The sequence below is a fragment of the Phascolarctos cinereus genome, unplaced genomic scaffold (assembly GCF_003287225.1).
Source record: "Phascolarctos cinereus isolate Bilbo 61053 unplaced genomic scaffold, phaCin_HiC Scaffold_726;HRSCAF=1367, whole genome shotgun sequence".
Classification (NCBI taxonomy): domain Eukaryota; kingdom Metazoa; phylum Chordata; class Mammalia; order Diprotodontia; family Phascolarctidae; genus Phascolarctos; species Phascolarctos cinereus.
The window spans coordinates 78,899,713-78,924,776 of NW_027556098.1; the positions used below are offsets into that span (position 1 = coordinate 78,899,713).

A 25,064-nucleotide genomic window follows, 5' to 3' on the forward strand; every position below is an offset into this window, starting at 1 on the left:
TTGGCTGTCTATTCAACACCTTGTCACAATGTGAACAATAGACATTTTTGATCCATTTGTCTTTTTTCTGGCTAAAGAGACTGCAAAGACCATGAATCTCATTTAGGAGGCTCTCCAGTGTTCCAGGAATTGATCCAATCAACACAACACTATCCATGTACAGAAGTGACTGGAAGACCTCAATATTTATAATAAACCTCTTTTCCATTTGAACCCAGTATTGGACACCCTCCATGGCAGTGGCAAGCACCTTTGGAAAGCTTACCTTTTGCTGTTTTATGCCTTGCTTGATGATAATAATAATAATAATTGGATAGTTATTGAACAATGGTATTAGGGGCAGCTAGGTGGTACAGTGGATAGTGCTCCAGTCTTGGAGTCAGGAGGACCTGAGTTCAAATCTGGCCTCAGACACATGACACTTACTAGCTGCGTGACCCTGAGCAAGTCACTTAACCCCGATTGCCTCATCAAAAAAGACCAAAAAATGATATTTCCACTTTTATATCTTTTGGAGAATCTTTTATGATTTTGTTATATGCATGGGAGATACTTTTTGGGAGAAGAGCCTTTAAGGTTTTGCTCTACCAAATCAAATGTCTTTCTTGTAGTTATTAAATAATCCTAATGGGATCTTATAGTTTCTGTGCCATTACACAAAGGCTATCTGTCTCACACATATATTACTCTCTCCCCACAACATGATAAGCCCTACAATTTATTAAAAATCAGAATTATCTATTAATCAATACTTCCATCAAACCAATTGCCTTTATGGTCGCATTGCTATCACATGGCAAAAATATTATTTTCTACCTTTGGGGGAAATATAGTTAATTTCCAGTTGGCTTGGACTGGGCCTCCTCTTTAAGTGCTTTACAAATATCTCATTTGATCCTCACAACAACCCTGAGAGGGAAACGTTAATCCCTATTTTATAGTTGAGGAAACTGAGGCAGACAGAAGTTAAGTGACTTGTCCAAGGTCACACAACTAGTCAATGTCTCAGGTGGGATTTGAACTTAGGTCTTTCGACTCCAAGTCCAGCACTCTAAGCACTGCCCCACCTAGCTGCCTCTCTGCCATTTCCATTTTAAAGAGTCAAAAAATACATTACTTATCCCAGGAACATAGGATGATATGGATAAACGCATATATGGGTAATATCTACATATAACAAAAGTACATATAATATAATAATATGGATAATAGGATCACATGTAAGTAATTGGTTTTTCTATTATATAAAAACTAGCTACAGAGATTTTCTGCTCAGCCCTGCTGATGACTACCACACAATTGTTTACCTGAATGAAGAGTCTCTGTTGAGATCAATGAAAGGAGAAGCTATTGGAAAGCATAAGAGACAATTTGTGAGGGAAAAGTCAGAAGCATCGCAGGCAGCCACACTTGGCTTTTGCACACTCATAATGGCTTAATTTAAGAGCCTAAAATCACTCCAAATGGAGCAAAAGACACCTAAATGTGGATTAAACCTTAGAGTACTTGGCTCTGCTTGTCAGTGACATGTCAGAATCTCATTGCAAAGTTTGCTAAAAAGAGGTAGCTTAAATTAAATAGACTGTAAGGTCCAGATTACTCATCATCATTCTATTATACCCTACTTCCATTGAAAGTTTCCCTTCATTAACATGCGCTCTGCTGCTTCCTAAAATAACTACCTAGCCAAATGCCGCAATCCTGAAAAGCATGATAAGAAAGGTTCTGGGATCGTGCTCATTACAGAATATTTTTAGCAGAGCAATAATTACGATTTTGAAAAAAAAACAAACGGGTGCCTCGTTATATCACCAGAGTATTCTCTTCTTCTTTCATGGTCCTGCCAAAGCAAATCTTTCCTCCTGCCCCAAATCTGCAGCAGCAGACACAGACGATGACTTCGTTTTTCTGTTATCTAGACCCTGACCTCCTGACTTCATAGACAGGGAAGCTCATTTCTTTAGGATATAAGGGACTTGATGAGATCTCCCGCTGGCTACATTTAGTTTGTGGCAAAAGAGGGGTTCTCCTTCCTGCTGCGCCAAAAAAGGTGGGGCATTAGGAGCAGGTTAGCTCATGGATCACTGGCAGAAGTTGCTCATATCAGTGTATTGCTACAATACTCTCATATAACATAAGATGTGGGACTTCTGATCCTGGCATCTTTGACCTCCTGCTTCTTTCATTGGCTACCATCCCTGCCATATTCCCCCCTCCATAGCAACATCAAGTTAAGTGATGCTTACTTCAATGGGTTTCTGGTATTTGATTGGGTATTTTTTTTGGTTAGGCAATAGGGTTAAGTGACTTGCCCAGGATCACACAGCTAGTAAGTGTCAAGTGTTTGGTCTGAGGCTGGATTTGAACTCAGGTCCTCCTGACTTCGGGGCAGGTGCTCTAACCATTGTGCCGCCTAGCTGCCCCATGATTGGGTATTTTTTTTTTTAGGCATTTAGGGTTAAGTGACTTGCTCAGGGTCACACAGCTAGTAAGTGTCAAGTGCTTGGTTTGAGGCCGGATTTGAACTCAGGTCTTCCTGACTTCGGGGCAGGTGCTCTATCCACTGTGCCACCTAGCTGCCCCATGATTGGGTATTTTGTCCCCCACTTATATTTTACATGTCTGTTCGTGATGGGGGAGGCAGGTATTGATTGTCTATAGTTATTGACCATTAGCTTTCTATTATAGGTGATTCTCTGGGCCATGCATCCTCTCACAAGTCCAATCCCACTACTAATTGGTACACAGAAGCTTTGACCTGTTTTGTTTCCAGCATGGGCCAGTTCCCCCTCCTTCCTGGTGGCCCTCTACCGCTGGGGGCTCACTATATTGATGTTGATCGGCTTAGCCCACTGACACTCAAATCTTTGAGCTCAAGAGATCCATCATCCTCAGCCTCTCCAATAGCAAAGATTACAGGCACACATCACCGCACCTAAATCATCAATGCCTTATTAATGAGTTTGTGTGTTTCCCCTGCTAAAGGCTTTGTATATACACAAACATAGAGTATAATTTTTGGTAACTCTTTGGAATGTCTGTTAGAACTTGCTATTACTTCCTGTGTTTTTCTGGCTGTACTTAGTCTCATGGGCAATCAAATCTAAAGGCACCCATGGGTAGCATAACTGCAGTGCAAAATCAACTCTTTATATGGAGGAGAAGTAATCTAGCCACCCACTGTTTTGTCTCCTGATTTCAGACTCCAAGTGAATAGCACTAGATTCCTTCTTCCCATTTGGTGAAATGTGATGCTGCGTCTCTCTGGGGACTCAATAACAAAGCCAACAAACAAATGGAACGAAATGGTAAAAACTGAGGTGAATCTAATTTTTTTCTTCTTTTCTACTTTGACCAGGAATGTTTGTCCCAACTCAGAGAACAGAAGGCATCTCAACATCAGACATCATCACCAGAATTGTTCGTGACTACGACGTTTATGCCCGACGTAACCTCCAAAGAGGGTACACGGCTAAAGAGCTGAATGTTAGTTTTATAAATGTAAGTACATTTACCTCTTCCCTCTTTGAATAAGCTTTGATGACAAATATCACTTCCTAGGAGAGACATTTCCCACTTCCTGCCTCTCCTCTATTTCTAGCTCCTCTATTGACTGATTAAGGCAAAGGGTTTCTTTTAGATAGCCCATTGGTGCAATTTTTTCTTTAATGGCAGATATTTTTGACCTTAATGAAGTCAGAATACTCTTCCTTGATTTTATTTTTCAAGGTCAGTGAATTGTTCAATAGACACCTCAGATGCCTTTTCCATAGTTTATTTAAACAATTAGTTCAATAGTATCTAAAGCCCTATGTTTCTACTGTGTTGTTCCCATAGAACTGCTTCTGTTTGTTAGCTTAATAAAACAGTAGTTGTTCCAACAATCTGTACACTGAGTAAAACAAGGTGTTAAAAAGCAAAAGATGGTAGCCTAGAATCCTACCAGAGGTGCTGGAAGGTCTAAATAGCTATATTTGCCTGGGCTTGGAGGAACATTGGAACAAGAAATCCATACCCAGCTTCAATCTTTACAAAAAAATCTAGAGGCCAAATTTTTTAGGGTGACAAGTTGTCTAGAAAACTACAATTATTTGCGGTTATATTTATCTCATAGCATTCATAATTTATCACTGGTACCTCCAAAACATAAGTTAATGGGATTGGTATTGATTACTGCTTACTTTCAGAATCAATGACTGTGCTCTCAGGGCAATCTGGGATAGAAAGCTGACTGCCCTGGAGATTAAGGCCTCCTTACGGTACTGGTTCTCTGATCAGGCCAATGAAAAGGGGGTGTGTATGTTTCAGTCAAGAGATTGACTGAAACTTTTTTTAAGCATCAGGCTTCCCCAGGTATGTGATTAAACCCAAATTTTTATTTGAAAAAAAAAGAATTAAATTAAAACCATAGGTGTGCATAGAGACAGACTTGCTTCCAAAGCTTGTTGTCTTCAGTGATAATAAGCCACAGGAAAGAGGCCAGATAGAAATATAGCCCAAGCTTACTGTTTCTGGATCTGTACAATACAAAATGAACCAGGATAAGCCAGATATCTCTGTCTCAGGCAACACTCAAGTGTTCCCTGGATATGAGATACTTCATTCTGTTTCTGTTATATCCCAGCGTACTTCCGGTGATAGAGTGGATAGAGTGGGTTCAAATCTTACCTTAGACATTTGCTAGCTGTGTACCTGGGGAAGTAATTTAAGCTCTTTTGCCTCAGTTTCCTCAACTGTAAAATTAGGGAGTTAGATTCAAGCAATCATTAAGCTCAGAAAAGTACATCACCAAAAGGCTGGCCACTATAACAGGTGAATTTTTTGGCCACAGCTACTCACAAAGATTATCTGCCAACCAGGGGGGTTCATAACTTGGGGTCCACAGATGACCAAGGAGCCTATAAAGTAGGTTTCAGGGATCTGTGAGCTTGGATGGGGAAAAAAAATCACATCTTTATTTTCACTAACCTCCAATGGAAATTAATCATTTTCTTCAATTATGAATTTTAAAAAAAAACATTATTTAAGAAGGAATTCACAGTCTTCATCAGATAGTCAAATGACACAAAAAAGTTGAGGGGGTCAGGAGAGCAGAATTCACAACAAGGAACACTTATTAAACATCTAAGCTCGGTGCTTAGACACAAGAACAAAGAATGAAATGATACTCATAAGGTGCTTACACTCTAAAGGGGGAGAGAATAGGTAAATATATAAGCACAAATGACATAATTATGAAGAGAATAAAACCAAGCAGTTAAACACAAGGTAGATAGGGAAGGAGCCACCAGCAGTTGAGATGATCAGCAAAACCTTCACGCAGAACATGGTGGTTTGAGCTGCATCTTAAAGGAAAAGGGACACTCTGTGAGGTAGAGGTTAAGGGGATTGCCTTCCAGGAATATGGAAGTGTCAGCCTTCCAAGCTAGTGAAAAAGCCATGGAGAAAAGAGGTAAAGTGAGGAAAAGAGAGCTGGATCTTAGCTGGTTCCCAGAGGGTAAAAAAGCAATTAATGTCCCCCGAAGGTACTGGAAAGGAAGTTTGGTGGCACAATAGATAGAGTGCTGGGCCTGGAGTCAGAATGACTGTCTTTCTGAATTCAAAGCCAGCCTCAGACACTTACTAACTGTGTGATCCTGGGCAAGTCACTTAACCCTGTTTGCCTCAGTTTCTTCATCTGTAAAATGAGCTGGAGAAGGAAATGGCAAACTACTCCAGTATCTCTGCCAAGAAAACCCCAAAATGGAGTCATGAAGAGTAGGACATGACTTAAAAATGACGAACAACAACAATGGATGTGCTGGAAAGATAGGTTGTACATGGTTTCAGAAATTAAGCAGAGGATTTTATATTTCATCCCAGAGGCAATAGGGAACTACTAGAGTTGACTGAGTAGGGGATGAGACGGTCAGATAGTTGCTTAAGGGAAATCACTTTGGCAGCAGTGTGTAGGATAGACTTGGGTGATGATCAACTAGAGGAAGGGTCAGCAATTAGGGGGCTACTGCAATAATTTAGATATGGAGAAGTAAGGTCCTGCACTAAGATGGTGGCTGTTTGACCAGAGAGAAGGGGTCAGATGGGAGAGAAGTTGTGATGGCAGAAATGCAAGATTCAAAAACTGATGAAGTAGTGGAGTCGAGATATAAGGAGAGTGAGGAATGGATTCTAATTCCAAGGCTACAAAATTGGAAGACTAGAAGGATGGAGACGAAGAGAAAAAATTTTCCACACAGGACAAAGATGTGAGGCATTTCTTTCATAAAGTTTTATAATCCAAACGACATTTTCTTGCTCAGCTAAATAGGGAATAAGGTCCTTTCCAGGTCTAAATCTAGAATCCCCTAATCCTAGGGAATGACTTTATAAAAAAGCATTTTGAATGACTTGTTGAAAGGAGAATCTCAGAATGGCCAAAGAGTTCCAAGCTCTAGTATCTTACCAATGTTCCAGATATTCCAAGTAGTGTTTGACATAATCATTCACATTTATATTATCCTCATTTTATAGATGAGGAAACTGAGGTTCAGAGAAATGAAGTAACTTGCTCATGTCTACAAAGCTAGTAAATATCTAAAGCAGGATTTGAACCCAGCTACATTGCCTCTAGTGGTTCTCCAAGTTAGATGCAGAGACCTCTAGGGATCCCTGAGGCCTTTTAGGCAGTCCTGGAGGTCGAAATTATTTTCATAATGATACTAAGACATTATTTGTCTATTAAAATGCTCCTCCCTTTTCCAGTTACATATCTGTATGAGGGCAGATTTTCTTCATATCCTTCAGTTAAAACAATATTGCAATAGATTAAATGAAAAAGCAGATATGAGAATCTGGTTGTCTTCTTTTAATCCAAACATTAAAGAGATTTGCAAAAATACATAAAACAATACCCTCTTCTTATCCAACTTTATTTTGGGAAATATAACTATTTAAGTATGTTACTTATGTTAACATGTAATAGATTTATTATTGTGATTTTTAAATGAATTAATACATTTTAAAAAGATTTATTAGTTTTAATTTCTAATAGGGTTAATAAGTGATAGATATAATCCACCTAAACAAAAGCTCTTTGGCATTCTCAATAATTCTTAAGACTGAAAATGATTCCTGAATCCAAAAAGTTTGAGAACCTCTTCTCTGATAATCTTTAAATTATGTCATGATTTCTCTGAATACCACAATATATGTGTCCAGCATAACAAAATAATTCACGTAATCTCTCTAAGAGCATTGAAATAGAAGCTGATATGCTTTCAATAGAAACAGCATGGTTTAGTACTTCTACATGGTGACTTTCCCCATCAAGGTTTCAATACATCCCTTCAATATATCCCTCATGAACATAAGAAATTAAATGGGAATTTTTGGGGAGTTTCATGGAAGCTGCAGATGACACATGAAGGCCACCAGACAAGGCAGAAAAAGTTTAGAAATTCAGAAATATATAAAATATGTGCATAGTATTGTGTAATATCAACATATTCTACCTTTTAATACCATAAATATACACAATTTCTTTTCTCTGGTACAAAGGGAGGGCCAAAAAATTTTACACAGATTTTCCAGATCACAGGGGCGCTGTGCCCCTAACTCCCATGATGTGGAAGGGATAACTACACATAAAGGGCCAGCCTTAGAAGGAGAGAGATCTGGGTTCAAGTCTTGTCTCTGACACATACTTACTGCATAACCTCTAAGCAAGTCAGCTTCATAGTATCTCAGACAAACTTCTAAAACTCATAAAGTTATAGACAATTTGCTGAGCTGTACGATGAAATCATAATTCCACACTAAAACAAATACATAACTAAATGAATACAACCAACAACAAAGTATACATAATCTGGGCATTAAGGAGCTTGGGTGGCCAATTTCCTCAATATGTCTCTGTTCATGATAAAGAGTAAGCCAATGCTTTGGAGTTCTCCCTTACGTAATAATACTTACAAAAAGAAAATAGAAATAAGTTCTTTCTTCTTCTCACATATTTCAATAGACTGGTAATCTTCAGTGTTTTTCCCACTCACACTATTTTACCAGGGTCATAGAAAATCAACCCACAGTCAAACTGAGTCAAGTCAATAAGCATTAATTAAGTCCCTACTATGTGCCAGGTACTGTGCTAAGGACTGGGGATACAAAGTAATACAAAAACAAACCAACAAGAAAAAAAAACAGTCTCTGCTTTCAAGGAGATCAAAGTCTGTGGGGAAGACAACACACAAAGAGCTATGCACAGCAAGTGACATGCAAGATAAACTGGAGACAATCTCAGAGGGAAGGCACTAAAAATAAGGAAGGTGGGACTTTAGCGGAGACTTAAAGGAAGCCAGGGAAGCTAGGAGGTGAGGAAAAGGAGGGAGAGATTTTGCAGGCAATGGGATGCAGGTAGTGAGAATGCTTGGAGTAGAGAAATGGACTGTTTTATGCAAGGAACATTTAGGAGGCCAATTTTACTGGATCACAGCATATGAGGAAAGGAAAAAGGTATAAGACAGGAAAGGTAGGGAGGGCTTTAAAAGCTAAACAGGGTTTTATATTTGATCTTGGAGGTACTAGGAAGCCACTAGAGTTTATTAAATGAGGTGTGTGGGGGGGGCATCTGTATGGGTCTCTGTGTGTGTGTGTGTGTGTGTGTGTGTGTGAGAGAGAGAGAGAGAGAGAGAGAGAGAGAGAGAGAGAGAGAGAGAGAGAGAGAGAGAGATGATCAAACCTGCATTTTGGGAAGGTCAATTTGACATGAGTGAATCTTTTTCAGGCCAGGAACACATGAGGATATTGTAAGATACAATGTCCATATACTGTATACATGCATTATTTATCCTTCCCCTAAAGACCTACTCTAACACTTATCATAGCATGGAAGTATCTCTGGATTCCTTAAAGCTATCCCAGCAAAAAACAAGTTCCTACCAAGCTAGAAAGGCCCCAAGTATGGGCCTGGTGATGTTTGCTTTCTGTCATCTCAAGACTGGCCATGCTAGCACCAGGAGACTGTCCAACAAAGGAGGCATTTTTTTTTTTTGGCCATAGCAACACTTAAAGATTACCTTCTAAATTATAAAGATAATTCTTAACCTTTTTTTGTTATAGATTCCTCCAGCAGTCAGGGGAAATCTATGGGCGGACCCCTTCTGAGAATAATGCTTTTAAAGGCATAAAATACCTAGAATTTTGAAAGAAACCAATTATGTTGAGACACAGTTATCAAGATTTAAAAAAAAAAGTTAATGGACTTCAGGTTAAGAACTCGTTTTACAGAGGAAATCAGGAGAGGAAGGACCCACACTCATGAAATAATCATGATCCTTGAAGTGTAACAGTGGTAGTAATAACTCACATTTTTCTAGTGCCCTACGGCTTTCAAAACAAATTCCTCATGACAACCCGGTGAATCAGGTAGCACCAGTATTATTGTGTCTATTTTACAAATGGGGAACCTGAGGCTTAGTGAAGTTAAGTGACTTGTCCACCTTGCATAAACCAGTAAAAGTTGGTACTGCAACTTGTCTCTATGAAGTCCCACCACACCCAAAATTGCTTAGATACTGGATTAATCTCTATTCACCAGGAGAAGAAGTACCGTTTCCAGAACCAAGTAGACAAAATGAAGGAGAAAGTCAAGAATGTGGAGGAAAAATCAAAGGAGTTTGTTTATAAGGTGGAAGAAAAGAGCCATGATTTAATTCAGAAGTGGGAAGAGAAGTCTCGTGAGTTTATTGGCAACTTTCTAGAACTCTTTGGACCCGATGGAGCTTGGGTAAGTAATCTCTCCAGTGGGGCCATGAGTAAAAACTGTTCCCTTCTACTCAGCCCTACATCTATAGTAGGAGCAACACCTGCCATGTAGGCTAGGTTAGTTTTTTTTTTTCCTTAAAAGGTAAGAAAGCTATCCTTTGTTATAAAGATGACCTCAGACTCAGTTCTGAAGACTGGTGTCTCAAAGACTTTTTATTTATTTATTTATTTAGGTTAGGCAATGGGGTTAAATGACTTGCCCAGGATCACACAGCCAGTAAGTGTCATATGTCTGAGGTCAGATTTGAACTCAGGTCCTCCTGAATCCAGGGCCGGTGTTCTATCCACTGCACCACCTAGCTGCCCCTTCAAACACTTCTTATTAAAGAGGTTGAAGTACGTCATTTCGATTCTTGTGAGAAGCAGAAGCACCTTCTTGGAAGGAGAGAAAATGTGGTGGTAAAAGAAGCCAGGGCACGCTTTATAGTTTGTAATTGCCTAACTCCTCCCTTTTGGATCAGGATTGGTCCTAATCCTCCTGGGTTACAATCTTCCTTATATGCCCCACCCCAACATACATTATGTGCCTAGAATTGTGTTATCACTCCCCCACCCCCACCCCCGACAGAGAAGTTAGCCTGTCTGTGCTGATTTCTTAGCTACTTATGCGGAAACTTAACTCTTTTCATTTCTCACATCCTTGAAACTTGGTTGGTTCAGGAGGCTAAGGTTGCACACACTGATGTGACTTTCCAGTTGCTTGGAGAATAAAAGTTCAGCACACAAGGAGTTAAGTGGCCTTCAGATTCAGCAGCTTTCCCACTGCCATGTAAGTCATCGCACCAAACATACTTTGCTGACCACACACTTTCTATATGGAGACAAGATGAAGAGGAGAGATACATTTACCTAAACCAGTGTTGTATACTTGCTGAATATCCATTCCACACTATGGTTTAGTAAGTCTCCTTTTGTTTACTGCTGTCCTAATAAGGACCTTATTTCATCCTAATCCTTGACCTGAAGCACCAAATTAGCCCAAGCCAGGCAAGACCTATATCAGGTGGCCTCTGCATTGGAAACCAGGGTGGTTGACTTCATCCTTGTGTTATTTATTTCCACTGAGAATGGTGCCCTAAGGGCTTTTCTCTCTAGGGGAGGAACTTATAGGGCACATATTCCATTGATGTCATTGTTTGTGACGGCAATCACAGTTTTGCAGAAAGAGCCTATGCATACCATGTGAGGATTGAACTGGGGAAACAAAAAGATTTAAGGGGTTGAGAGGCTATATATAGTTTTCCTACTACGTGCACTAAAAATAAAACCTGTTTAATATGGTCACTTTAGGTATGGATAGGACTTCCTTCCAGGGCAGGGAGATCTCCTTGGCTATTGGGGTGTTTCTCTTAGAGGACTACTTCGGAGAATCTCCCAACCTATACTGATGAGCTTGGGGTTATCCCATAGGAAGTTTTCAAACCAATAAGACCAATTCTTTTTAATTTCATTTTCAACTCAATAAGAAAGAGGAGTCTACATGTATAAAAAAAAAGTGAGTCCAGAAAGGGAAATTTAGCCTGACAATTCAGGTGAAGAGGTCATGTAATAGCGGATTTGATTGCTTTAGCAAAATGGTTGGTTGGAAATAAAATTCTGTCTTTCCACTGAAGCTCTCCTCTGATGCTTCATTTTGGCAGGGAGGGCAGCCTGGATTCAAGAAGGCTGAGCCAATGGAGCAAAACCACTGGCAGGTCCCAGGACAGGCTGATAACATTATCTTTCATCTGAGGCAGAGCCTAGCTAAGTAGAGAGTAGGGATTATCATCCCAGGGTTAGTCAACAGGTGAGAAATCTTTTCAGCCACGTTCACTCACAAAGATGATCTATTAAGGTGTGGAAAAGCTGTGAGTTAACCAAGGAAATCATGCCTCCTTGAAGCCTTGGGGCAACCTTAGGTTAAACAACAATTTGGGAAGCTTTTTGTTTTGTTTTTGCACAACAGAGCAAGGCTTAGGATTCATTCCTGCAGAGAACATGAACACTGTTGGCTACAAATACCTTTGTGCCCTCATTGTGGGACTGTCATTTTGCACATAACCAATGAGAGAGAGGCAGATACGCAGGAGACAGAGGAAGAGGCCCCCCCCCCCATTGTCTGGACATCTGTATAGGTGTGTTTGAGGCAACCTGCACTGCTAGAACGAGGATTTTTAACCTGGAGTTCATGAATTTGTTTTAAAAGCATTTTTTGCATAGGGCAGCTGGGTGGCTCAATAGATAGAGCACTGGGTCTGGATTCAGGAGGACCTGAGCTCTAATCTGGCCTCAGATACTTATTAGCTATGTGACCCTAAGCAAGTCACTTAACCCTAATTGCTTCCAAAATTTTTTTTTTATTACTATTTCAATATAATTGGTTTTCTTTCTAGTTCTATATATTTATTTTATACATTTAACATTATGCTGAGAAGAGGGCTATTGGCTTCACCAAACTGCCAAAGGCGTCCATGACACACAAAAAACATAAAAACCCTTGTGCTAAAGTGACTCGGATCCACACATGGCTTCTGGATGTGTGTAGTCTGCTGAGCACAGGGCAGGTGTGGACAGGATGTAACCTCTTTGTGCTCAATTGCAAAAGCTCACTATGGACTGAATGCTCCTTTCCCCCATCAGTAGCATCAGTAAAAGGCAAGAGGGAGTGGTTGGTAGAGAGTGGGAAGGTATCTGAGGTACTCAGAATAGAGCTACTCAGCCCTGACAATAACAAGTGGGATGGCTCTTCAGGCAAACCTTTTGGCACATCCTCATGTTGAGAAGTAACTGCTTTGGCTTATTTATATTGTCCACCAGTCAACAAGCATTATTTATTAAGTTCCTACTATGTGCCAGGCACTGGGCTAAGCACTTGGGAGTACACAGAATGGTCAAAATCAGTCCCTGCTCTCAAGGAGCTCACAGGCTAATGGGGGAAAAACATGGAAACACCAATGTACGAACCATATGTAAATAAGATAGGTTTGAGATAACCTTTGAGAGAAAGGTGTAAGATTAAGGAGCAATGAGGAAAGCTTTTTGAAGAAAATAGGACATTACCTGAGATTTGAAGGAAGAGAGGGAAGTCAGGAGCTGGTGAAGAGGAGGGAGAGACTTGCAGGTATGGGGGACAACCAGTGAAAATGCATGAAATTCGGAAATGGACTCCTGTGTGCAAGGAACAGCAAAGAGGCCAGTGTCACTGGATCATAGAGTATCTGGAGGGGAATAAGGTACAGGAAGACAGGAAAGGTAGGAAGGGGCCTGGTTATGGAGGCCTTCAAAAGTTAAACAGAAGATTTTCTATCTAATCGTACAGGTAATAGGGAGTCACTGGAGTTTTAGACCTGTCTTTAAGGATAATCCATTTGGCAGCTGAGTGGAGGATGGACTGGAGTGGAGAGATGCATGAGGCAAGGAGACCAACTGCCAGATTTTTGCAGTAGTTCAGGAGTAAAGTGATGAGGGCCTGAACCCTGCTGGTGGCAGTGTCAGAGGAAAGAAGGGCATGTATACACAAGATGTTACAAAGGTGGAAAAGATAGGACTTGACAACTGGTTGAATATGGGAAGGGAAAGAAAGTGAGGAACTGAGGGTAATACCTAGGTTAAGAACCTGAGTGACTGGGAGAAATGGTAGCTTTTACCATAGTAAGTTAGGAAGTTAGAAAGAAGAAAGGGTTTAGGAGAGGCAATGATTAGTTCTGTTTTGGTCATGTGGGGGGTGGAGCCAAGATGGTGGAGTGAAAGCAGTGACTTGCTTGAGCTCTCCCCCAAACTCCTCTAAATACCTGCAAAAAACAGCTCTAAACAAATTCTAGAGAAGCAGAACCCACAAAAAGACAGAGTGAAACAAATTTCCAGCCCAAGACAACCTGAAGTTGATTGGAAAGGTCTGTTGTGCCAGGCTGACAGAGGAGCACAGTGCAGCGTGGGCCACACAGGCAAAGATCAGCCCTCAGCAAATCAGGAGCAGTCCTCAGGGGACTGAATCAAGGGCAGCTGTGGTGGTTTCCAGACTTCTTAACTCACAAATGCCAAAGACAACTTAGAAGGTCAGTGGGAAAGGTCTGTTGGACCACGATGAGAGAGGAGGTTGGTCCCAGCCCTAGTCCTGGCACAGCCCCATGGTGGTGGCTGCTTCCAGAGCTCTCAACCCACAAATAGAGAGGGAATCAAGTGGCTTATTAGAGGGGGATTGCAGGGATCTCTTTGTTGGTGCTGAGGCAAGATTCTCTTGCTTTGCCCATGCTTAGATCTGGGTCACGGTTCTGGGTGGTGATCCTGGGGCAAGGAGAAGCGTTGGCTTGGTGGAGCTTGTAGTGGTGGTACAGAGGGAATCTTCCTCACAGTTTGAAGGCAGAAAAGAGTGCTTGTGATCACTCATAGACCAGAGCACACGCCAGGAAAGGAGTGAACACCTTGCCCTTGATCTTACCACCTTGGAAGAATGGAAAATTTATAGGTCCCTAGAAGTATTTTGAAAATAGCTGCACAAAACCCCTGAAGCTTGGGACAGTGCATTCTCCACACTGGAAGCAGACCCCCTACCTTAACAAAGAGTTTAAAATTCAAGAAATTGGCTGGGAACATGAGCAAAGAGTGCAAAAAAAGTCAGACCATAGAATCTTACTTTGGTGACAAAGATCAAAACAGACAACCAGAAGAAGAAAACAATGTCAAAGTTCCTACACACCCAAAGCCTCCAAGAAAAATATGACCAGTTCCAGGCCATGGAAGAGCTCAAAAAGGATTTTGAGAAGCAAGTAAGAGAAGTAGAGGAAAAACTGGGAAGAGAAATGAGAGTGATGCAAGAAAATCATGAAAAACAAGTCAACAGCTTGCTAAAGGAGACTCAAAAAAATACTGAAGAAAATAACACCTTAAAACTAGACTAACCCAAATGACAAAAGAGGTCCAAAAAGCCAATGAGAAGAATGCCTTAAAGAGTAGAACTGGCCAAATGGAAAAGGAAGTCCAAAAGCTCACTGAAGAAAATATTTCCTTAAAAATTAGAATGGAGCAAATGGAAGCTAGTGGCTTTATGAGAAATCAAGACATTGTAAAACAAAACCAAAAGAATGAAAAAATAGAAGACAGTGTGAAATATCTCATTGGAAAAACAACTGACCTGGAAAATAGATCCAGGAGAAATAATTTAAAAATTATTCGACTATTTGAAAGCCATGATCAAAATAAAGAGCCTAGACATTGTTTGGTTATGTTGAGTTTGAGCTGTCTGTGGGACAACCAGTTTGAGATCTCCAATAAGCAATTGGAGGTGTAAGACTAGAGGTCAGGAGCAAGGTTAGGGCTGGACAAATAGATCTGAGAATCATCTGCACAAAGATGATCATTGAATCCATGTGAACTGATGAGCTTTCATCTATCTACTAGCATATTAGAGAGATGGTAGATAGCTGGGATGCTGCCCTGGAATTGTGATGCCCTGTCTCTGATTGTTCCAGCCTCACTTTGGGCATCATAGGATACTCGAAAGCACTGAAAGTTCGAACCATTGGCCTGGTACCCAACCCCAATGAAGAAAATATTTGATTTTTTGAAAAAAATTTAAGCACGAGATCCCCTTCTTGAATCTTCCTTCACAGATACTTTGAGTAATGACCAGAAAAGATGAAAAGGACATTTTTAGAAACTATCTTGTATTCCCCTTTTTGTCCCCAAAGACCTAAAGATAATACTTCTATCTCTGGAGAAAATGACAGGTATTAGCAGCAGAATTGTTGGGAACTGTTTGCAAAGGCACTTTTTGTGCAACATGAGTTGACTTTTAAGAGAAAAGGAGGCAGTCCTGTTTGATTTCCAGCCTCTTAGTTATCTTGCATTCCCTATTATGACACATGAAGTCTCTTGACAAAATCTATTCAAGCTCCATTATTTTATTGATGGATTGTCACTGCTGTCTCCTGGCTGATTCAGATCTTTCATTATGTAATTATTCAGTGTAAAACATTTCCTTAATGACAAAAACAAGGATTCCAGAGTTAGAAGTCACAAAACTCCTAGACAGTAGAGGTACCTAACCCCACCCAGGAATGACTGAGGCCAAATGCCATGTTGAATACAGCTTTTGAGCCCCTCATTTTACAGAGGAAGAACCTGAAATTCATAAAAGGAGAGATTTGCCCAAGGTAGTGCCTTTGAAACCGGGAAAACTTGAAAAGGAAATACCCTCTACCAATGCAGAGCATAGTCAACCATCAACCAATAGACTTTCAGAGTTTGCCTAGGACTCTTAGAGGTTAAGTAATTTACATTCAGTTCAATTTAATAAACACTTATTAAGTGCCTACTATGTGTCAGGCATTGTGTTAAGAGCTGGGGATACAAAAAGAGGCAAAAGACAGTCTCTGTTCTCAAAGAGCTTACAAAGGAGGCAACATGCAAACAAATACACACAAAGCAAGTTACATGCAAGATAAATAGGAAATAATTAAAAGAAGAAAAGCACTGGAATTAAGAGAGTTAAGGAAGGCTTTCTCTAGGAGGTGGGATGTTATGCTTACAGTGTCAGAGCGGAAGTTGAATCCAGGTCTTCCTGCCTCTGAGGCCTGCTCTTTATCTACTACCCCACAACTACATCACAAAGTAGGTATGTTCTTTACATAAGGAAAAAATGTTCCTTAGATTGAACTGGGAAGATTTAGAGTAGGAAAATCTAGGTTCCCATCTAAGCTCTGCTAATCACAAACTGGGTGACTGGAAGCAAGTTACTGCTCTGAGCCTCAGTTTCCTCATCTGTAGAGTGGGAGTAATACTCTACAATTCAATTCATATTGTTGTTTTAAGGAAATTGCTTTGCAAGGCGTAAAGTAATAGAAATTCATAGCAGTTAAGTAGCAGAGAATAAATCTGGAGGGTTCCTGAGGGGCTGGTTTGGTCCCAAGTGGAGATATGCATTTCCCTATGCTTGGCAGGTCTGAACCTCCTCCTTTATCCAGAGTGCATAACATACACCTACGCTTTTTACACCTCGTTTTAAAACACTGAAGAGACAGCAATTCATTTTTAGTTGTGTCATAGGCACTGGGTTGACTGGCAAGGCCACTGAAATGTATTTCTGGCGAGAAGCCTTCTCTATGGAAACTTAAGGGGGTGGATTCCTTCTTTCCACCTCCACCCCTCCACGCACACACTTCAGGCAAGAAAGCGAATGCAGGATTTCACCGACCACACTTATATTATTCACCCAGGGAAGGATAAAATCATACCAGGCATTGTTCTAGGGAAACCTTCATTGACTGTGAGATGAGGGGATTTAAAAAAAAAAAAAGCAAAACCCAGCTTGGAGACAAGAGGCTTTTCTTTCTTTCTTTCTTTCTTTCTTTTTTTTAAATAACGTGCTATTCATGTCAAAACTGTTATTAACATTAATTTGCCATATCAACCAGAGTTCGACATTGCTTTTTCTGTTGACATTAAAAGCACAGGAATAGTTACAAGGATGTTAAACTCCAAGATAAGTAATTTGCTTTTCATGAATATGCTATTATTATAATAATTCTTTATTTGTGGATTTGGGGGCTGGGACTTCTTAAAATAGAGGGTCTGCGTCCCTGCAAATAAAGTACTAGCAAAAATAAGCTGCTCTTAGACAGGGTCAAAACACCATTTCAGAGCCTGAGTAGAATGCGGAAGTGGTGGGTTAGTTTGTTTATTTGTTTGTATAATGGGGATAACAAGGTCAGGCAGAGCTTCCAGGTCACTATCTTCAAGTCAACAGATGGTCACTGAGCACCTGTTAAGGGTAAGACACTTAATTAGGCCCTCTTCTAAATCTATAAGTAAAACATTTATTGCATTCCATAATTGCACAGGGTTCTACTTTAAGAGAACCACAGACAGGCTCAATCTTCTAAGGGGCTTCCTAGGACCTTACTATTTCTCTGAGGAACCTTCAGCATGAAGTCAGAAAGTATCAGATCCCAATCCTGAAAATTCCATTTATCTCTTGGTAGTTGGACAGCAACACCCAAGAAAAACTCACATTTACATTATGGTTTAAGGTTACAAAGGGCTTTCACAAATATATCATATCATCTGATCTTCACAACACCTCTGAGATATGTAGTATGTGTTATCATCTCTATTCTACAGATGAGGAAATTAAGGCCCAGAGAAGTTAAGTTGGGGGTACTTAATCTGAGGCTCTCACATTTAAGAAAATCTTTTTGTTAACTATATTTCAATGTAAGTAGTTTTCCTTTTTAACTCAATACATTTTGTTTTATTCATTTCAAAACATTATTCTGAGAAGCGTTCATAGGCTCCACCAGACTTGGCAAAGGGATCTATGACACAAAAAAAGGTTAAGAACCTTTGGAGTTGGTGGGATGAGAGAAATGATTTCCCCCTCCTCTATGGTCACATAAGTAATAGGTATTGAGCTGGTATCTGAACTCGAGCTTCCTCCCTTCCTATCCAGGTTAAAGAAAAAAAAAACCTAAACTAAACTCAAAACCCATTTCCAAAGCACTTTCACGTCTACTATCTTATATTCAAGGAATATTAAAACAACCTTATGAAATAGGGAGTCCTGGAAACAGTGTACCTATTTTACAGATCAAGAAATCAAGGCAGGTGGTGCAGTGGATAGAGCACTGGCCCTGAAGGCAGGAGGACCTGAGTTCAAGTCCTGCCTATGACCAAACACTTGACACATACTAGCTGTGCGACCTTGGGCAAGTCACTTAACCCCGATTGCCTCACAAAAAAAAAAAGAAAGAAAAAAAGAAAAGAAAAGAAAAAGAAATCAAGGCATAGGAAATTGCCTTGTTACATTTATAAAATGCTTTTTTATCCAGGAAGCTCACTGAAGACCATTCAATTCATCTGCTTTTCATGGGTCCCACACTGCAAAAATAAATTAGGAAGAAATCAGTTACAAGAGCCTGAAAACCTATTTAGAGAAATATTTGGCACCAATACAACAGTAAATGCAAGTCCCATGCTGTTGTTTTCTTAATGATTCAAAATCTTTCATTCTCTTAAACAGAACAGTCTCACTGAGAGTCTTGAGTCAAACTGCCAGGAACAAGTTATATGTAGTTCTCTTTAGAAAAAAAAAGTTGCTAATGGAAATGCTGACAAATCCATTCACAGTGGAGGGCTGATGGCTGACATGAAAAAATATACACAAAGATTATAGTAATAAAATACATATTTTAAGTGCCTTCCAAAAGTTCAAGGCTTCTGAAAGCTCCTATTAATAATAGGCTACTCAATCTTTCTGGCATTTGATTTTGTCTCATAAATGGACTTAATGTGAGGGAATACCATTGTACCTAACTTGTTCCATTCTCACTGGTTTTTTTCTCATTTGATTTTGTTAGATGAGTGTGTTGTCTTTTAACAGAAATGACCAATTGTCTTGACATGAGAGGGTCGCTTGCTATTTATTGTACCAGTTACTAAAGAACAGATGCCATTTAAGTAGCAAGGGGCTAGGGCATAATCAACAGGGTTGTTTATGTACCAAAGACCAGTCACTAATTCTGAAGCTGTGTTTTGGGCTTAAAAAAAAAACATGTAATGGTAGTTCTGTCCCATCAGGAAGAAAAATTATACACAGTGGTATACAAGGCCATTTCAGGGTAATGACCTAGCAAAATTTACATTTCTATAGAGATTTATATTTTACAAAAAACTTTCCTCTCAGCAACACACTACATAGCACTGAGGGGTAAATAATGCCTATATTATTATCCCCAAAGGTAGGTGAGGAAACTGAGGCTCAGAGGAGTAAAGGGACTTTCCCAAAGTTACTTAGGTAATACTAAGTCTCCTGACTGAAAATTCAGTGCTCATTCTGTATCACCATGCTGCCCTTAGATCTAAGGTGAGGCTGGAATAAGGCTATAGGATGAAAATAAGAGGAGATATCTAGGGAAGAAGAGAAGCTGCTGGTCCCCAACCCTGGACAAATCATAGAAGATGAAATTGGTTTCCATTTTTGTTGGCATTTTCCTGTTGAGGGAGAGTTCTGCTTTGTCATTTACTAGCTCTGTGGCTTGGGCAAATCACTTAAACTCTGTAGGTCTCAGTTTCTTTCTCTGTAGAAGTTTCTTCCTCTGACTTAGAAAGCCTAGTTCTGATATTCTATGATTTTACAGAAGCGCAGCTTTTGCCCATTTGGCATCTTAGGATTAAAAAAAAAAGTGCCCAATAAAAGTAGTTAATAGATTTCCGTGAAATCTATTTTTATGCATAGTATGGAATAGATTCAAAATGGCACAACTTGTACTGTAACAGGGCTCATTAGTACACTGATCTGGATTTAAGAGAGATCAGAGCTTGTTGTCCTGTCATGGAGTGAAGGCCCAAGATAAACCGGTTTACAGACAGTGTTGCATCCCTAACACCAGCATCGTGATTGAGTCCAATTCAATATAACTCAATTCAATTCAACAAACCCTTACTAAGCCCTGGAACCAGTGCTAGTTACAAACACAAAGGCTAACAACAACAAAACCCAACCTGTCTCTGACTTCGAAGAGCTTGGTGAGGGAAGGGGAGTGAGGAAGCTGACCTGCCCACAACTGAGTGAATACACATTATATACAAACTAACAGGAAGTTATTTAAAGAGGGAGAGCGGGTTAATAATTGGGGGACAAAGAGGATAGACTGGGGGAATGGCAGCAGTATTGGAGGAAATCAGCAAAGGCCTGGGCTGGAAGGCAAGACCTGAGTGGAACTTTAAAAGATGCTAGGGATTCTGGGAGGCAGGAGGAAGGAGGGAGGGCATTCTAGACATTCTAGGGACAGTTTGGACAAAGGTATGGGAGGTGGAGACAGCTATCAGGTGTTTGAGCCCGACTATGGATACAGGGCTCAGGGGACATTGGTACTTTGGGTCACTTTACCACATTTAATGTGAAATCATCTTACTATAGATAATCAACATTTCACTCCACCTAAATCTTACTTTGTTAATGAGTATAAATAAAGTGATAGAATAAAATGAATTCAATACAAGGGTACATCGATCTGCAAATACGAGGGCACACACATGTGCTTGGAATTCTATCCATAAGGGAAGACATCCCTTCTGTCTTTGTCTTAAACCTAAGCTCTATTTCCATTACTTTCAACTATTCCATGACGAGTGCCTTTTTCTCAAATTTCTTTTCAGAAACAGATGTTCCAAGAACGCAGTGGACGGATGCTACAGGCATTATCACCAAGGCAGAGCCCGACAAACAGCCCAACGAGGGGTCGGTCTCCTTCCCGTTCCCCCTCTCCCACTTTCCCCTGGCTCCCAAACAAAACCTCTCCTCCTTCGTCCCCTAAAGCAGCCTCAGCCTCCATCAGCAGCATGAGTGAGGGGGGATGAGGATGAGAAGTAAAGCAATGATTGTTGGCAAACTGGCTACAAGAACCACAGGGAGGGATGACTGACCTTGCACACAGAGGTATAGAGAGGGTGGGGGGAGGGCGTCAAGAGTGACCGAAGGCGAGTGTCTGACATGAGCACCTTTGAGGTGGAAGGATCAAGATGAGACCTGGAATTCTAACGGGAGCAGTCTCAGTAACAGCTCTGCTCCTTCAGTTTCTACACCATCCTCAGGCACACGCTCAGCATGGAGTTTGCCAGTTGTGACTCAGGACTGATCGAACTGTACAAACAGTCATCATCACTATTTTAATCTCTATCGTGGGAGGCAGAGAGAACCAGGAAGAATTTGCACTGAATAGAACTATTTTCTGCTTCTGGTTTTTTGGTTTTTGGTTTTTGGGTTTCTTTTGTGCTGACCCAAACCTAATGAGCAGCCTTCTGAGAAGAACAGTGTTTCCCTTCACTTGGCTGTGCTTGAATTTCCTTGGGTGCCCTAGTAGACCCAAGGCTCACTAGAGTAAGAGATGACCCACCATTGTGGCAAGATGCTTCAGAGGTGTTCAAGAAATAGGAAAATGAAAAAAGCCAAGTGGTCTAACTCAACTATCCACCATCTTCAATGGGACCTGATCTTGTAGAAGTATCAACTCTCCAGTTTCATGAATATGACCCATTGGAGAGGACTCACTCTCCAAGCCAAACAACAAGGGTCACCTAGGATGAAGCTTCTTTTTTTCCTGCCCCGACACCCCAGATCACAGTTTTGTTAAGAGATGTTCCCAACAGGACCTAACACCTCCTGTTGTGTTCTTTTTTTTTTTCCACATGTTTGGGATGGAATACCCTCCCAGAAGTTGCTTTCAGTACGGATCTTCTGGTTTGGAAAATACAAGGGAAGTTAAAATAGTAAGCAAAAAAATGACTTTGATCTGATCAAATCTGAGTTTCTTAGATACTGAAAATCTCCAAGAGAAACTCCTTAAAGAAAGTTCATTATTATTAGTTCATCTATAATGCCTTGTTCAGAGTGAGGCTTGCCTTCCTCTCTAACTGATCAGGCATTCTGATAGACCTCAAGAGAAACTGTGCTCTCCTTGGGCACAGTGCACAAATCAGGGCATGGTGGCTTTGAATGACCTGTTCTACATACGCACCATGTACACCACCCAGGTGTATCCCATATGCAATATGAATATCGAGGAATGTGCATTTTATAAGCTGTTCCTCTCCTGCTTTCTCCCCTGCCCATTAGACTCAGCTTGAATCCTTGGGATAAAGTGCTACTTGGTTCCCTCTTGATTCCAGTTCTTCACTGGCAGAGCTGGAAAGTCCTCCTTTGCTGTTTTGAGTCAGAGAAGATGGCTCTGTCCTTGAAAGAAACGGGATCAATTGCTTTAACATTTCTGAGTGGAAGGAACAAAGGAGGTGGTTTTTCCCTGATACCTTTCTGGGACCTCAGTTTCGATCTTAACCTTTTAGATAATTTGGTGCTGGTGTAGTTATATTCCTATGCTGGGGGTATTCAAATAGGAAGCATTCTTTGCACTCCTGTTCTATCCTCTCCTTGGTGGTGGCCATTTGTGGAGGTATGCCCTCTGAAACAATTCTCTGTGTTCTTTCTCCTATACAGCACTAACATTAAGGAAGCTAGCTATTGCTTCCTAAAGATTGATGATTAGAAAAACATTTTGAGTCCCAGCTCTTGGGTAGAAATGGGCCTACCCTCCTGGCTGCCTCTATAAAGCCAGAGACTAAGTTGGCACATAGAGCAATGGTCTACACCAGCAATTTCTCAGAGGAAGTCCAGGGCCTCTTGTGATGTAGCTCTTGCCACAGCTCTTGAGTGTCAACCTTCAAGACATTGGGGAGATCCCACCCCTGAAAGAAAGATGACATGATGCCCTCTCTGCTACAATGGGGTTAAACTACCTCTCTGCCCACCTGAAGATAAGTGAGATTAGAAAGTGAAATTCTAAGTTAAACCCACAAAAGCCTGTCCACTCAGTCTAGTTCATACCCACCTTGTCCTCAGGTTGGTGGCCACCACACTCAGCCCTCATGTGCAGCCAAAGGAATGTACTTGGTGTGAAATCCCCACGTATAGATGAGGGCAAGGATCAAAGTGCCACGGGCAAGGGAAAAAACCACAGGGGCCGAGTTGCTCCATCTCCAGCGCATTACTTGGGGTCTTTGCTTCTGCCTCACAACTGATGCAAGTTGGCTAGCCATGCTTGCTGTCTCAGCTTGTGTAAAGCCTCTGCCAAAGCAAAAGGTTAAGGAGGAAAACAAGCTGAAAAAGCTGGATTGATAGCAGTAAGAAAGGGAAAGTGAAAGTGGGGAAAGAAAGGAAAATGGGGAAAGGGAAACAGAGAAGAAAAACTGGGCATGGGAAAGAGTATACGTTAAAGCCTCACTTATCTTGTCTCCAAGGTCTATGGGGTGGCTACACTTTCCTGATAAGTTGCCTTACAGTGAGTTCTTTTTCCTATTTTAGTGCTAAAATTTTGGTTTCAGTGGCTAAAATGTTTTAATAACTAACAATACCCTGGGAGGGGTTCAAAAGAGATAAGCTCATTTCTCAGTTCTGTTTTGAAGCAAATGGTGTTATAACCACATGGGCATCCTAAGTGACAGGGGCCACCAGGATGTATTGGCAGATTTGGTGCCAAGATATGTTTGCCACTTGCAGAAAACAGCAGCTATGTGGCAGATCCTGGGCATAGCTAAAATAGAACCTACTGGTGAGTTCTAGGGTAAGGGAGAGAAATACTGTCTTTTGAGTCAGAGAGTCTGTGACTGAATCTCAGCCCTGTAACTCCCTGAGTGACCTTGGGCAAATCACTTACCCCCTCTGGGCCTCAGTTTCCCTTGACAAAATGAGTAGATTGTTTTTAATGTCCTTTCTGATCCTAAAACTATGGTTCCCCATATATTGCCTTCTTTCTTCCAACATCACTTGGGGTTGAGGGGCACAAGTTCAGGAAGGGGGATTAAACTGATCTAATCCTTTGACTTTCACCTAGCTATCCTCCAACTAACTCAAGCTCTCACAAGTTTTTTGCACAGGACCCCTGTTTTCTGAATCAGTGTTTACTTAGAGTGCCTGATCTTATCCTGCCGTAGACAGCAACGAAGAGCAAAGAATGGGTGGCATGGGTGAAAAAGAGGAAATAAAATAGAAAACAGGCTGGAAGAAGTAAGAGAGAAGTAGAAGGGCAGAAAAAACAGGGATTATGCTTCTTGGCCAGGAGATGAGAGGATACAGACTGAGGGAGGCAGAAGAAGGGGGGGCATTATGGAATGTAGGGGCTGTGGTGCAGAAGGAATAGGCACAGAGCAATGAGTAATGAAGAGAGGAGATGGGGATGGGAAAGGGAAGCAGATAAAATGCTAAAAGGTTCAAAATGTCATGGGATAATAAACATGGAAGACTTGCTTGTGGAAAAAAAAAGCAGGAAAGAATATAGTGGGGGGGTTTTAAATGTTGAGTGTGGGTGTGCGTATTGGAGGGGGGTTTATGTGTGTGTATGTGTGTACCAGTCAACTGACCTCTAGATTTTCCTAGTCTAAGAATGGTTAGCTTAGTTGCTATTTGGAAGAAGATACATGAACCTTAGGGGGAATCATTAACACTAGGTCTTTGCACATATCCTTTGCAGTCTCACAATGCAAGCATTTGCTCTTCCACCAGCTAAGGAACATCACCCTTTTACTTAGCTTTTCATAGTTCCAAAGGCCAACCTCTTCCATGTCAGCTGGGCAAACCAATGGGAGGGTAGTCTTGCCTGCCTTCATCTTTCATTCACTTAACACAGGAACATCAGAAGGATTAATGGGTCAGAAGCAAGCTAACTTCTTTAGTGAAAAGAATGTGAAAGTCGTGCTTGTTTGGTTGATGACTACTCTCTGTAAAACACAGGCACAGT

The 25,064-nt window shown here is 40.9% G+C and overlaps 1 protein-coding gene across 1 annotated transcript in view; it reads left to right on the plus strand.

Annotated features, from left to right (window-relative positions):
• The window catches only part of PCYT1B (phosphate cytidylyltransferase 1B, choline), a 95,686-nt gene extending 72,894 nt beyond the window's left edge, over window positions 1–22,792 (plus strand). Inside the window, 4 exon segments of the mRNA XM_078146621.1 lie at window positions 3,359–3,501; window positions 9,575–9,763; window positions 20,935–21,126; window positions 21,128–22,792. Coding sequence (XP_078002747.1) covers window positions 3,359–3,501; window positions 9,575–9,763; window positions 20,935–21,126; window positions 21,128–21,148 — 545 coding nt within the window. The 3' untranslated portion in view covers window positions 21,149–22,792.
• The last annotated feature ends 2,272 nt before the right edge of the window (window positions 22,793–25,064 follow it).